This window comes from Chrysemys picta, chromosome 2 (genome assembly GCF_011386835.1).
Source record: "Chrysemys picta bellii isolate R12L10 chromosome 2, ASM1138683v2, whole genome shotgun sequence".
NCBI classification, from domain to species: domain Eukaryota; kingdom Metazoa; phylum Chordata; order Testudines; family Emydidae; genus Chrysemys; species Chrysemys picta.
The window spans coordinates 116203856-116217587 of record NC_088792.1 but is presented as its reverse complement, the minus strand read 5'-3'; the positions used below and the strand labels follow the sequence as shown (position 1 = coordinate 116217587).

Genomic DNA, 13732 nt, shown 5'->3' with positions numbered 1-13732 from the left:
GTACAACTCTGGTCTCCCATATTTAAGAAAGATGAACTCAAACTGGAACAGGTGCAGAGAAGGGCTACTAGGATGATCAGAGGACTGGAAAACCTACCTTATGAGAGGAGACTCAAAGAGTTTGGCTTGTTTAGCCTAACCAAGCAAAGGCTGAGGGGAGATATGTTTTCTCTCTATAAATACCTGGGAGGGAGGGGAGTTATTCAAGTGCCAATATGGACACAAGAAGAAATGGATATAAACAAGTTTAGGTTCAAAATTAGACGAAGGTTTCGAACCATCAGAGGAGTGAAGTTCTGGAACAGCCTCCCAAGGGGGGCAATGGGGGCAAAAAAACTAACTGTCTTCAAGATTGAGCTTGACAAGTTTATGGAGGGTATGGTCTAATGCAGGGGTCGGCAACCTTTCAGAAGGGGTGTGCCGAGTCTTCATTTTTTCACTCTAATTTAAGGTTTCGCGTGCCAGTAATACATTTTAACATTTTTAGAAGGTCTCTTTCTATAAGTCTATAATATATAACTAAACTATTGTTGTATGTAAAGTAAATAGGTTTTTAAAATGTTTAAGAAGCTTCATTTAAAATTAAATTAAAATGCAGAGCCCCCCGGACTGGTGGCCAGGACCCAGGCAGTGTGAGTGCCACTGAAAATCAGCTTGCGTGTCGCCTTTGGCACACATGCCATTGGTTGCCTACCCCTGGTCTAATGAAACTGTCTGCAATGGTATGTAGCAAATCTGCGACTGCTAGTAGCAAAAATCCCCAATGGCCAGTGATGAGACACTAGATGGGGAGGGCTCTGAGTTACTACAGAGAATTTTTTACCAGGTGTCTGTCTGGTGGGTCTTGCCGACATGCTCTGGGTACAACTGATTGCCATAATTGGGGTCGGGAAGGAATTCTCCCCTGCTCAGATTGGCAGAGCCCCCCTGGGGGGGGGGGGTTGTCTTCCGCTGCAGCATTGGGCGCGGGTCTCTTGCAGGCTTAAGCTAGTGTAAATGGTGGATTCTCTTTAACTTGAAGTCTTCAGATCATGATTTGAGAACTTCAGTAAAAGCCAGAGGTTATGGGTCTATTTACAGGAATGGGTGGGTGAGGTACAGTGGCCTGCAATGTGCAGGGGGTCAAACTAGATGATCATGGTTAGGGCCCTACCAAATTCACAGTCCATTTTGGTCAATTTCACAGTCATAGGATTCTTAAAATTGTAAATTTCATTATTTCAGCTGTTTAAATCTGAAATTTCATGGTGTTGTAATTGCAGAGGCCCTGACCCAAAAAGGAGTTGTGTGTGTGTGTGTGGGGGGGGGGGGGGGGGGGTCTGCAAGGTTATTGTAGAGGGGGTTGCAGTACTGCTACCCTGACTTCTGCGCTGCTACTGGCAGCAGTGGTGCCTTCAAAGCTGGGCAGCTGGAGAGAGGTGGCTGCTGGCTGGGAGCTCAGCTCTGAAGGCAGAGCCGCCGCCTGCAGCAGTGCAGAAGTAAGGGTGACATGGTATGGTATTGTCATCCTTACTTCTGCACTGCCGCTGGCGGAGCGCCGCTTTCAGAGCTGGGCGCCCGGCCAACAACTGCCGCTCTCCAGCCATCGGTCGCCGCTCTCCAGCCACCCCGCTCTGAAGGCAGAGCAGAAGTAAGGGTGGCAATATTGCAGCTCCCCTAAAATAACCCTGTGACCCTCCTGCAACTCCCTTTTGGGTCAGAACCCCCAATTTGAGAAACGCTGGTCTCCCCTGTGAAATCTGTACAGTATAGGGTTAAAGCACACAAAAGACCAGATTTCACAATGGGAGACCAGATTCAAGGTGTTTTTCATTGGCCGTGAATTTGGTAGGACCCTAATCACGATGGTCCCTTCTGACCTTAAAGTCTAGGAGTCTAACTTTACTCATTGTGAGCAGTCCCACTGAAAATCAATAGGACTATTCAGAGGGCATAATGTTGAACACGTGTGTAAATCTGTTCAGGATTGAGGCCTTAGCCTAGTATGAAAAGAAATGTTTCCTTATTTTTTCGATATTAATGTGTTGGGGGTTTTGGATTTATATGTTTCCCTCCAGTTTTGGAAAACCAGCTCCGTTGTGCTGTTACTTAACAGCCAGAAATTGAAACTAACCAAAAGTTTCATATTCCAAGCTGAGTGAAGTGCATATAGTAAGCACACAGTGGTTCCTATAAAAGTGAATTACATTTTTTTTAAAAATTCAATTTTAATAATCTGAGTAACAATGATTATTGTTCAAAGAACAGCTTTAAATATATTATTTTTATCTTGACAGTGTTCCATAAGGAAATGACCATTAAAATAATTTATTGTTTTTCTTTAAGATAAAGTATATTTGTTCTAGAGTTGGTGACAGACTATTAAGGAAATACAGATAAACATAATTTACAAATGCAGAGGAAATTTTAACACTGTCTTCAGCTCCAATTTGAATTTGAAGTTCTGCTTAAGTTTCACTATTTTTTTTCTGTCAAACTTACTTTTGGTCGCTCTTTCTTTCGCACTCAATTAGGATCCTCCCTCCCTCCCTTCCCCTCTCCCTGGGATTTTGTATTTTAACAGCATAAAGTTATCCCAGTTAGTGCCAAAAAGAAAAAAAAAAAGGTTAAAAGGAAGACCAAAGTTTGACTGCTCTAAAGAAGGAAACTGAAATCAAAATCTATTATCAAATCTACCTATATTTTAATAATCTTGTACAAAAAAAACCCAACCTGACTTTGTGTGTGTGCCTGAACAGAGTTCAAGATTTATGTTTAAGTTTTTAAAAAGTCAAGCTGTTTATATTTGTTGTCTAGTAATTGAGGGCCAGATTCTGATACCCTTACACACACTGAGTAACACCATACTCTGCAAGCAATCCCATTGAAGCCAGTGGGATTACTCATGGAGTAAGGTGATATTCAGTTTGAGTAAGAATATCAGAATGTGTCCCACAGTAGTTCATAAATAATCATATGTTTTGTTATAGTATCTGTGTATTAAAGCTTTCAAGGGCTCCAATTCAGCAAACCATCCTTATTCAGCAAAAAACTTAAGCAGATGGTTAAATCCCATTGACTTAATGATCTGGAAGTTAAGCACATGCTTAGTTGTGTTGCTGAATAGTAATGTTACCATCAACTTGTGCAACAGAGGAAGAATGGGCGTCCTGTGTGATCTTTCTTGGATAGAAATTGGTGTTTTTAAAAAAGTCTGTTTGGTTTCCATTTTTTTTTAATCTGTAAAGGCTGCTTTTAAACAGGCCAAAACAAGCTGTCCAAACTGAATTATGTACTTTCCTCTTTTAAAACATATGTACATTAACTTTTAGTAGTTACAAAAAAAAAATCCAATCCAATCAAAGTAGTTTGTGGTTTTATTTGACTTAACTTCTTTTTTATGAAATGAGTAAACTTTGGAATGGCTCCACTTTTCCATAATGCCTTCTTATAAAATTAGGATTCTTTATTTTCGGACTATGGAGGCTATATTCCTCCAATGCAAATTTGTTCAGGTTAACAGCATCTTTTTCCCCATTTAAGCCCCAATCCTGCAGACACTTAAATCCATGCAAATTTGGGTACTTATCTTCAGACATAATTCCTTAATTTGATTATCTAATTATTCTAGACCAAGTCATGGGACCACAGACTTTTATAGTATTTCACCAGGCTCAGTGGTTTAATGGGAGTTTACAAAAACTGCACCCAATCCTGCAAACAAACGTGAAAAAGGTTAGTCCAGTAGAACCACTGCAGTCAATGCCACTTATCAGATCAGTAACTTTTATTCACATGGCTGAGTATTTGCAGGATTACGTCTGCTAAAAGATTTTTTTTAATGCATTTGTATTGGATTATGTAGTTATTAAAGCACAAAAAGATAAAGTTTTGCTTATGATTTTCAACTCTGGAATGCCATGAGTTACAATATGGTCTTCATTTCCTTTTGGAAAAGTCCTTTAGAATTTAATAGGGACAAAATTTTATAGTTTCTTATTGGTTATCTTAAAACCTATTGCAGTTAATAAATACTGGCATACTTTTTGTAAGTTTTTTTTATTTTTAATTATCCTATAGAATTCTATTGAAAGTATAATTTAATTTTTCTATTAAATTATATAGGACTTTTCCATGAGGTGTAGTACAATGTAGTGATTCAAGAGTGAGGCTGAGTTTGGACTCATGAGGCCTGATTTTCCTGTCATTTACATGCGTTTCACTTTTTTAGAGATATTCCTTATTTACACTGGTATAAATTAGTGGGGAATCAAGGTCTTAGGTTCTAGTCCCAGCTCTCCACTGACTCAGTGTGTTCCCATGGGCAGTCTGCTATGCATCCATGCAGTAGTGCCAATCCCAACCATTCAAAAACCATGAGTCAAGCCCCAAAATACATGAGCTTGGCTTACAAATCATGAGGTTTTTAAAATGTGGGGTCTATTATTTACCTTCTTGCATTTGTTGAGCTTTTGGGGATCATGTTTTCTAGCTTTTCTCTGCAGCCACGAGAGCTAGAAATGTATTTATTAAAAAACCCTCAAGATTCTCATGTGTTCACCTGACTCCAGGTGCTGGAGCTTTAAGAAAAACACCAAATACCACGGGAAGTCAAGATAAAAGTCTTGAGAGTTGACAACGCTGCTTCTACCGAGGCCAGCCAAAACCTATCCCTTAAATGCTTTGTGACTCTAATTACTTCTAGGTGGAGCTGGTTTGAACATTGCAAAATGTGAAGCTTTCAACAGAATTTTTAATGAAAATTTGAATTATGATGAAAAATGAACTAATTTTTTTCCACAAAAACTGTCATTAAAATGTCCCGTTTTTCATCCAGCTCTAAAGATGGGCAAACTAACGCTTCTTTCACAGAGTTGATGTGCAGCTTACTTAATATTTGCAAATACTTTTCGACCTCCTTGCTCCCTCTGGTGAGAAATGGGAGAAAAGAGGTCACAGTGTAATGCTTTGAGATCCCTGGCCTGGATTACAACATTTAGATCCAAATACAGATTTTTATCCCACCTCACTTAAAGCTTGTGGTTGTCCAGATCTGGGATTTCGTTTTGGTGTTTGATCCAAGTTATTGGCCATAGAATTCAGCCACAAATCTGGATTTGGATTCAAAGCCCCAAGTTCAAGGATGTTTGGATCTAGGATTTAAGATTCAAGCTCACCTCTAATCTTAACACTAAAGAGCTACTGTAAGATGCATTTCCCTTTTTGGACAGGAAATCCTGACTGAAGTTATTCTAATTGGCCTCTTTGATGAAGGTTTAAGAGCTAGCCAATTTCATAAGGGAAAAAAATTCATAATATAAATAGTTATGTCCCCCCAGCTGATGGAATTGTTAGTATGTAACCTCAGATGCCATTAAAACGATTTAATAAATCAAAAAGTTCTCTGTATTGTCATCAGCTATGTCCATCTCATTAAATCAAGTTTATTCAGCAGCATTTCCCATCATGATGAATCTACTATAGTGGCTGGTTTTTGTTTGATTTGTTATGTTAGAAGTAAAGATTAAAATCTGTTCCTGTCATTGTTAACCATCCAAAAATGTTTCTACTATTTTTATGTTGTTTATTAAATTATTGTAGGAATGTTAATATGAAAAGAAAAAACTTAGTTATTATGAAGTCAAACATATTGTATTATCAAAAGTTCAGATAGCTTCAATTCCTTGCAAATAAAGTATACTAGTTAATGAAATCTCACCAAAAACAACATTTTCTATACTTTTATTTCTCAATCACATGGTCTATGAATGAGAATACACCTTTTTCCTCAAAGAAATTGTTTGCTTCTATGTTGTCAAATGTTTAATGTTAATCAGAAATTGTTTTTTCTTCCAAACTGATTGCTTCCTCAGTTTGCCTTGTTTTTCATAATCTGTTTTTGCTGAATGCAAATCTTCCTGTAATTCTAGAACTGGTCACATATTTTAATCTTTCAGAACTGAACATGCTTTCTCAATGGGAGCTCATATTGTGTCAGAGGATATATTGTGTAGGGAAACTCATGAGAATTTAGCTATATGTTAGTTTATCATCCCAGGAATGTTGCTCTGTTTCCAAACGGAATGCAGGAATGGAAAAGGTCATGACACTTGCAAATGCAATAGAAAGTTCTTTAATACAATGAAAAAGTCTTTCCAGAGCTCAAAATTCTTTCTTTCTTTTCTGTCTGCTTAGCTGTTACATTACAGCTGCTGTAGACTGTTGTAGACCAAATTCTGTCCTCTGGTATGCACACGTAACTCCACTGAAGTCAGTGAGATTCCACCGTTGTAACTGGGGGCAAAATTTGCTCAATTTGCTCGAGATGAGCAAAAAAAAACCCTGAAAGATCTGTTGCTATAATGGTAAACAACTTAGCCACCAGTGCTACAGCGTGATTTCCTCAAAGGACAGGTAAAAATGAGCCAAATAATGCAAATAAGCAAAGACAGTCACTCAGTATTCAGTGATTACCCATTGTCATAATTTGTCAGTGTTCAAAACAGCTGTTCTGTGTCTTCCAGCAGCAAAGTGCAACATATAATGGATGAAATGATCACAACAGAAAGGGAATATGTTAGATCCTTAGGATATATCATCGACAACTATTTTCCAGAAATGGAAAGAATCGATTTACCTCAGGATTTGCGAGGGAAGCGGAATATTATCTTTGGGAACCTGGAGAAGCTCTATGATTTCCATTGCCAGTATTTTCTAAAAGAGCTGGAACACTGCAGAGACTTCCCACTGCGTGTCAGCCACTGTTTTCTCAGACATGTAAGTCCCGTTTCCAAAGAAGGGTGAATTCTTAGAATCAGATATTTTGAGGTAATCACAGATCCTATTACCGAGTAAATCATGTCACTTACCTTTTTTGTGTTTCTCATAGTGTGTACATTCTAGATTTCCTGTGATGAATGTTTACTGTTGTCTGTGTATGTGGCCTATTGTCTTCTCTCAGAGAGTTGTACATGTACCCCTAGGTCCTCACGCAGCTGCACCTTTTGATATCTCAAAACATGCTGGCTGGACCCTTTCTAAATTTGCTAGAAGTAATACTTGAGTTTGCCACACAAGTGATATGGCCTCTAAGTTTTCAGTTTTCTATAATTATATATGTTTTCTATTAATTTTGTTTCCTATTATGAACCAATGCACAGGTGCTCTTATAGCATCATTTGCAATCACACTGGAAAAGTACCTAGTGTCATATGATCACTCTAATGTCAACAAGTGAGTTGGCACGAAGGGGCTGATATTGTTTCAAGAGGAAACTTATCTTAAATTCCACAATCTCACCTTATTGACAGTAATTTTCTTACAATAGACAAAGCATCAAATTGCTGCTTACACATTTGCTCTGACATGTGTGAACTACACCTGCTGAATATAGCAGGCATTTAATCAGAGAAAAGATGGTGGTATGTGCTCTCTGTGTGTAATGTGTACACAGAGGGCTATGTATTGGATGACACAGGGCTGTCCCTGTGGTGGGGGAGGGGGGCGGGGCCCGGGGCAGAAGTGATGGATTCGTCTCTTCTGGGACCGACTGCACCAGCCCGTGGGGCCAGGAGCGGTCGCCCCGATTCGCTCTACCCAAGGGACGGCTCTGGGATGGCAGAAGGATCGTTCTGCATATACGAGGCTGGTCTGATGCGTGGCTTGTGATTTTGGGTATCCGTCTCCAGCATTGTACTTGTAGTTTAATTGTGATACATGAACATTTCCATTCAGCTAATCAGATGCATCTGGACAGAAAAAATAAATTTAAAATTACATTTAAAAGCACTAACATTTTGCTGTTTGGAAATGCCTTGTTGGGCCTCCTTCGCTGTGTGCCTAATTCTGACCCTCTCCTAGCAGGATGTTCAGGGCACATCCCTTCTTTCAACGTCTGCGTCAGCACGACTGATCCAGAGGATGGCGCAGCCATTGTGGAAAGGGGCATAGAGTGGCTGAAATGGTGCTGGTCTATTGTCTGGATATGAGGAACCACTGATGGGGGTGGGGAGGTTATGCAAGTGAGCATGTCATTACCTTCCTGAGAGGCCCTGTGTTGACCTGGCCCCTCACTCGCCTGCAGAAATCTCAGTATGGCGCTAACACAGGGCAGAGAAGGGGGTGGGCTTTAGCAACATATGACAGGGTTGAAGGGGAGTGCAACTGATTTAATTTTCTTGAAGGGAAGGTCCATCTTTCAAAAGTTTGGGAAACACTGATTTCAGGTCAATTTTTGCTGTCGGGATAAGTAGAATGGGCCTGGTGATCAGGATTTCCTTGTAAAATGTTTTCAAAGACTTATCGTTGCATATTACACGGATTATAAGTTAAGCCAACTTTAAAATCCATCAAAAATAATGTTAATCAAATGCTACGGTGACATGGCGAGCACTTGAACATCAGAAAATGACTGTTATGGTCAGAAATGCCTCAACATTTCACTGCTGTGTTAGAAACCACTGGAATGTCCTATTCCACACACCTTAGGAGTTTTACAGGAGAAGACAGCTCTGCACATATTACAAGCTGGTCAGTTTTTGGTACACAGATGTGAAACCCCTTCCTCATTCACTGCGCATCTTACTTCACCATGCATACCTGTGCAGTTCAGCCTTCCTTAGCCATGCCTTCAAGTTTAGCAAGATAATCTGTGTAAAATTTATTGTACATCCAGATAAAATGATTTCAGTGTGTCATAACAAGGAAAAATATACAGTAGTTTTCACCAGACCATACAAAGGTTCTTCTCAAACAACACTATTTCCATGCCAAATTTCAACTTTTTACCCGTGTCATTTCAGTGCTACCAGTGTTCAAAAATAGGTCATTTTTATAATGGGAAAAGCTTTTTTATTTTCATTTTCCACATATTGCCAAACACTGGAAATGTTTTTGCTCAGACTTTCCAAAAATGTTCACTTTGAAGCAGACACCATAATAGCAGTCTAAAAACCAAAAGTGACTGGGAGCGGGGGAGGGTGGAAAGGCAGATGGGGCATAAAAGCATTTCTATTCTGCAACTTTTAACTATAGTGGTCATGGTTACTCTCACTATAATGAACTATTTCTCCCTACTTCTTTAACCACTTGGCCGTCATCAGTCATGATTCTGTGGTCCTGAGTGCTCGTATACAATGGTTAAGTAGAGAGTACTGCAATATAGAAGGCTGGATACTTTTAAGTAAATAATTGTTGCAGTAGCAGCTCAGGGCTCCAGAGGTTTAAATTTTTTCCCATTGCTTGCTCCTGCATTTCTTTGTATTTTGGCTGTCCTTCTCTGTTTTTGAAAAGCATATCTTAACAAATACTGTCCTACTGTTTGTGATTCACATTAATTGAACATTATTCTTCAGTTTTCTTATTATATCTTACACAAACTTTTGCCCCACTGGTATATTCCATAATAGCCATCTTTGTCTGAACCACATATCCTCAGATGTTACTTTAGAGCAGAAGCAGATAGGTTTCTGTCAGTCTATTTCCGCTTTCTAAACCTGCTTCACTTTATTAAATTCCCATAGTGTCTGTTGAAGCCATCTCAGGCATGTCATAATTGTATCAAAGTAATATTAAAAGCAATTGGGAAATGTACAATAATGGCTTGAAAAACGCATCCAATTTCACATGGTGTTTCTTTACTCTTTCCTAATGAATCTGTGTAACCAGTATTAACCACAAAAGAAAATCCCAACCCTGACAATAAATGATTGATTAAATAGCCCACTGTTTTTTAAGTAAGGAGATGATCTGAAAAGAGAATCCTTTTTGTTGTGAATGCTTAATGTAGGCCCCTCACCTGGAGCCACAGCTGTGATTTTTCCTATTGCCTAAGATGGAAAAGTCAGGATTTTATTACTTTCTCACCATACCAGGGTGTTGTGAGGATTAATTTGTGTTTGTAAAGTTGAAAAGCATTGTATGCTGTATGTGCTGATACTGACAAAGGAGCAAGTTATTCTATTTCTCATCCCCTTTGCAATGCATACTACCTCTAGTTTTCTAGAATACAGAGAATCCTTCAAGTCATCTAGGAAAATCACCATTGTGCCTCCAGGTGGGATGTCTATGTTAATCACTTCGAACTCTATCCCTGTAAAGATTAATGGAAATGTGTTGCCTGCGGGCACATGGTGATTTTCCCCACCTGATTTGCAGAAAAGAACAAGATATCATTCTGTTTATGCTAGGATAGTAAAAAGAAACATACATTACAGAGGATAGGTGGGATGTAATAACCTGGCTCTCAGTCCACTATAGCACTTAGAGTATTTAATAAGGAGTCCTTGTGGCACCTTAGAGACTAACACATTTATTTGGGCATAAGTTTTCGTATGCTAGAACCCACTTCATCAGATGCATGGAGTGGAAAATACAGAAGCAGGTATAAATACATGAAAAGATGTGAGTTGCCTTACCAAGTGTGAGGTCAGTCTAACGAGACAATTCAATTGACAGCAGGATACCAAGGGAGGAAAAATAACTTTTGAAGTGGTAATGAGAGTGGCCCATTTCAGACAGTTGACAAGAAGGTGTGAGTAACAGTAGGGGGAAATTAGTATTGGGGAAATTAGGTTTAGGTGTTGTAATGACCCAACCACTCCCAGTCTTTATTCAGGCCTAATCTGATGTTGTCAAGTTTGCAAATTAATTCCAGTTCTGCAGTTTCACGTTGGAGTCTGTTTTTGAAGTTTTTTTGTTGAAGAATTTCCACTTTTAGGTCTGTTATTGAGAGACCAGAGAGATTGAAGTGCTCTCCTACTGGTTTTTGAATGTTATGATTCCTGATGTCAGATTTGTGTCCTTTTATTCTTTTGTGTAGAGACTGTCCAGTTTGGCCAATGTACATGGTAGAAGGGAATTGCTGGCACATGATGGCATATATCACATTGGTAGATGTGCAGGTGAACGAGCCCCTGGTGGTGTGGCTGATGTGATTAGGTCCTATGATGATGTCACTTGAATAGATATGTGGACAGAGTTGGCACCAGGGTTTGTTACAAGGATTGGTTCCTGGGTTGGTGTTTTTGTTGTGTGGTGTGTAGTTGCTGGTGAGTATTTGCTTCAGGTTGGGAGGCGGTCCGTAAGCGAGGACTGGCCTGTCCCCCAAGTCTGTGAGAGTGAGGGATCATCCTTCAGGATAGGTTGTAGATCCTTGATGAATACTAATTTCCCCCTACTGTTACTCACACCTTCTTGTCAACTGTCTGAAATGGGCCACTCTCATTACCACTTCAAAAGTTATTTTTCCTCCCTTGGTATCCTGCTGTCAATTGAATTGTCTCGTTAGACTGACCTCACACTTAGTAAGGCAACTCACATCTTTTCATGTATTTATACCTGCTCCTGTATTTTCCGTTCCATGCATCTAATGAAGTGGGTTGTAGCCCACGAAAGCTTATGCCCAAATAAATTTGTTAATCTCTAAGGTGCCACAAGGACTCCTCGTTGTTTTTGTTGATACAGACTAACATGGCTACCTCTCTGAAACCTATAGTATCTAATGTTATTCATGTTTAACGGGCTTTACAAACACTGGAAGACTAACTCTTTGGGCCAGACTCTGACCTTCAGAAGTGACTCCATCCAGGAACCTGTTGCTTGTGCTCAGCTTGCAGATGTTCCCCAGCATGGATGTGTCAGTCCTTGATATTTACTTTGTCCATATTGCTCGGTTAGTAGGTTGGAGGATGCTGGCAGATAAGGAAGAAATTTGCTGTGGTGATTTATTCTCTGCTCTAGAAGATGGTGTCCTGGACTCAGATTCTTTCAGGCTGCATTTTGCACATAGTGCCATTTCCTGCTCAAGGCCTGGGTGAAAGAGGAAGAGATTGCTTTAGTGCTCGTTACTAGACACCATTAGTATGAAAGTGGCAGTTGTTTACTGATGTCTCAGGCCCTTTTGAAAGCTCTGGGCCATAGCAGGTTGGCCAATTTGAATGATAGTTCCTTGGACTGAGATCTGAGTTTTCTTTCCCTTTGTAGAGGAAAGTGATAGCTTTGTTGATTCTGTATGTGTTTAGGGTTGGATGGGTGAGACAACTTTAATACCAGGTCGGATCTTTCTCAGTCTGGTGACACACGAGAAGTTGCTCCTTTCCTGTTTCTCCCGCTCCTCTCTTCATCTTTGAGCATATGCTGTACCATTCCCTTTGGCCCACATCCTCTGTTTGCCAGATATCCAGCCTGCACGTGAAAAGCTTGTTTGCTCTCCTGGGTTCTACTTGTCTGAAAGGAGCAAATACCAGTATGCCACTTACAATGTGGCTGATTTGTCAGGGAAGCTTAGATGGGGAAGTTGGGCAAGAGGGTTTTGTAGCACTGCCCTTCCAAATGACTCTCCCAGCATGCTTGTTGTTTTGTGAGTGCAGGCACAAGGGAACCATGACATGTTCTTCTGCCTGTAGCTGGTACTCAGGCAGCACCAGATTGTCTTTAACGCCTATGTCCTGCTATTCAGCTGAGTAGTGGTTTTGGGCTGTGTTCCAGTACCCGGATGAAAAGCAAGCCTCTTTGCTCTTGCCAGTCCTGCCACTCAACTAACTGTCAGTTTTCACTCATACTCTATTAATCTGCTTGTGAGCCATCACTAAGCCCAGAGAAAGGGGACCTGGCCTTGCTCCCTGTGTTCTTGAGCGTTACATTTGAGGGAGTAATGCAGAGGAGCCTGGAGTGGAAGCTATAACCCTAAACTCCATACAGGTCCTTTATTGCTAGGGCTGCCACCTGATATGTTAGCTGTTGCAGGAGAAAGAGAGGCTGATGTTGTTGTCCTAATTCTGTGGGCTCCAGCAGAGGATTTCAAGGATCAAACTGTCTCCAGCTCATATTGGAATCTGCAGTTTCTCGTTTAGTTATCCTGTTCTCATACTAGGAATAACAAAGTAAAAGGAGGCAGACCCTTGTAAAGATTAGGACAAAGGAAGGCCTTTCATTGATGGGTTTTTTTATAAAAAAAATTAATATATTCATGAGGCATTTTTTCAAAAATTTCTGATTTTTTTTGAAGAAAAAATGAAAAGCTAAAACCAAAGATTTTTTTGGTTTTCAAACTCAAACTTATTTTACCTTCTTTCTGCTTCTTTTTATTCCCTCCCTCTCCCCTAACCCCCCTCCCCCTTCATTTTCAGTGTTAAAATGGAAAAAAGGGAAAGAGGGAGAAACAGAAAAGGAGGAGAAAGAAACCTGGAAAACTGAAAAACTTGATCTTCTTTTGACAGGAGCTTTGCCTGAGAAAGTATTGTAGAACATGATCATTTGATACCTGAATTCCCTTATTATTCGATGGATAAACCAGGAGAAGCACAATTGTGCTGTATTTTTATAAATACTGTATTGTATTAACACAAAGCTATCTGAAAAACTATTCTACAATATCAGGCAAAAATCAGAGAGCAGTTCATAATAATCTAGGTTTATTTTTTCTTTTAAAAGAAAACCAACATTTACTTATTGGTTGCTTGCTCAGATTGTATTATGAGGGGAAGATATGTTTGTTTATCCTTAGATGATTTGTTTGGGTCCCATTAGTTTAAAGGAAGGAAGAAGATAAATTTGTTTAATAAGAAGGAAAACAAACATGTGAAGTGAAAAAGATTGTTTATTTCAGTGTTCCGAGGCAATGGGAAAATAGTGATCTTGCCTGATCTTTTTATACCTTCCAATGAATTGGGAAGCCTCTCTCATGTCCAGGGAATTTAAAAGGGAATCTTTTTGTATGCTTTAATACCATTCAGTTATTGAAGAAGATCTCATT

At 39.6% G+C, this 13732-nt stretch overlaps 1 protein-coding gene across 16 annotated transcripts in view; it reads left to right on the top strand.

Moving 5' to 3' along the window:
- Positions 1-13732, top strand: part of PLEKHG4B (pleckstrin homology and RhoGEF domain containing G4B) — a 199072-nt gene that overhangs the window by 163542 nt on the left and 21798 nt on the right. For 13 of the 16 annotated variants that reach the window (XR_010598476.1, XM_042842053.2, XM_065584056.1 and 10 more), the window contains one exon: positions 6504-6756. Coding sequence is in view for 14 of the 16 variants with exons in the window: in XM_042842053.2 (XP_042697987.2) it covers positions 6504-6756 (253 nt within the window). In the remaining 2 variants the exon portion in view is untranslated. The remainder of the gene's footprint in view (positions 1-6503; positions 6757-13732) is intronic. The other 3 variants (XR_010598477.1, XM_065584051.1, XM_042842041.2) reach the window with 1 other exon arrangement.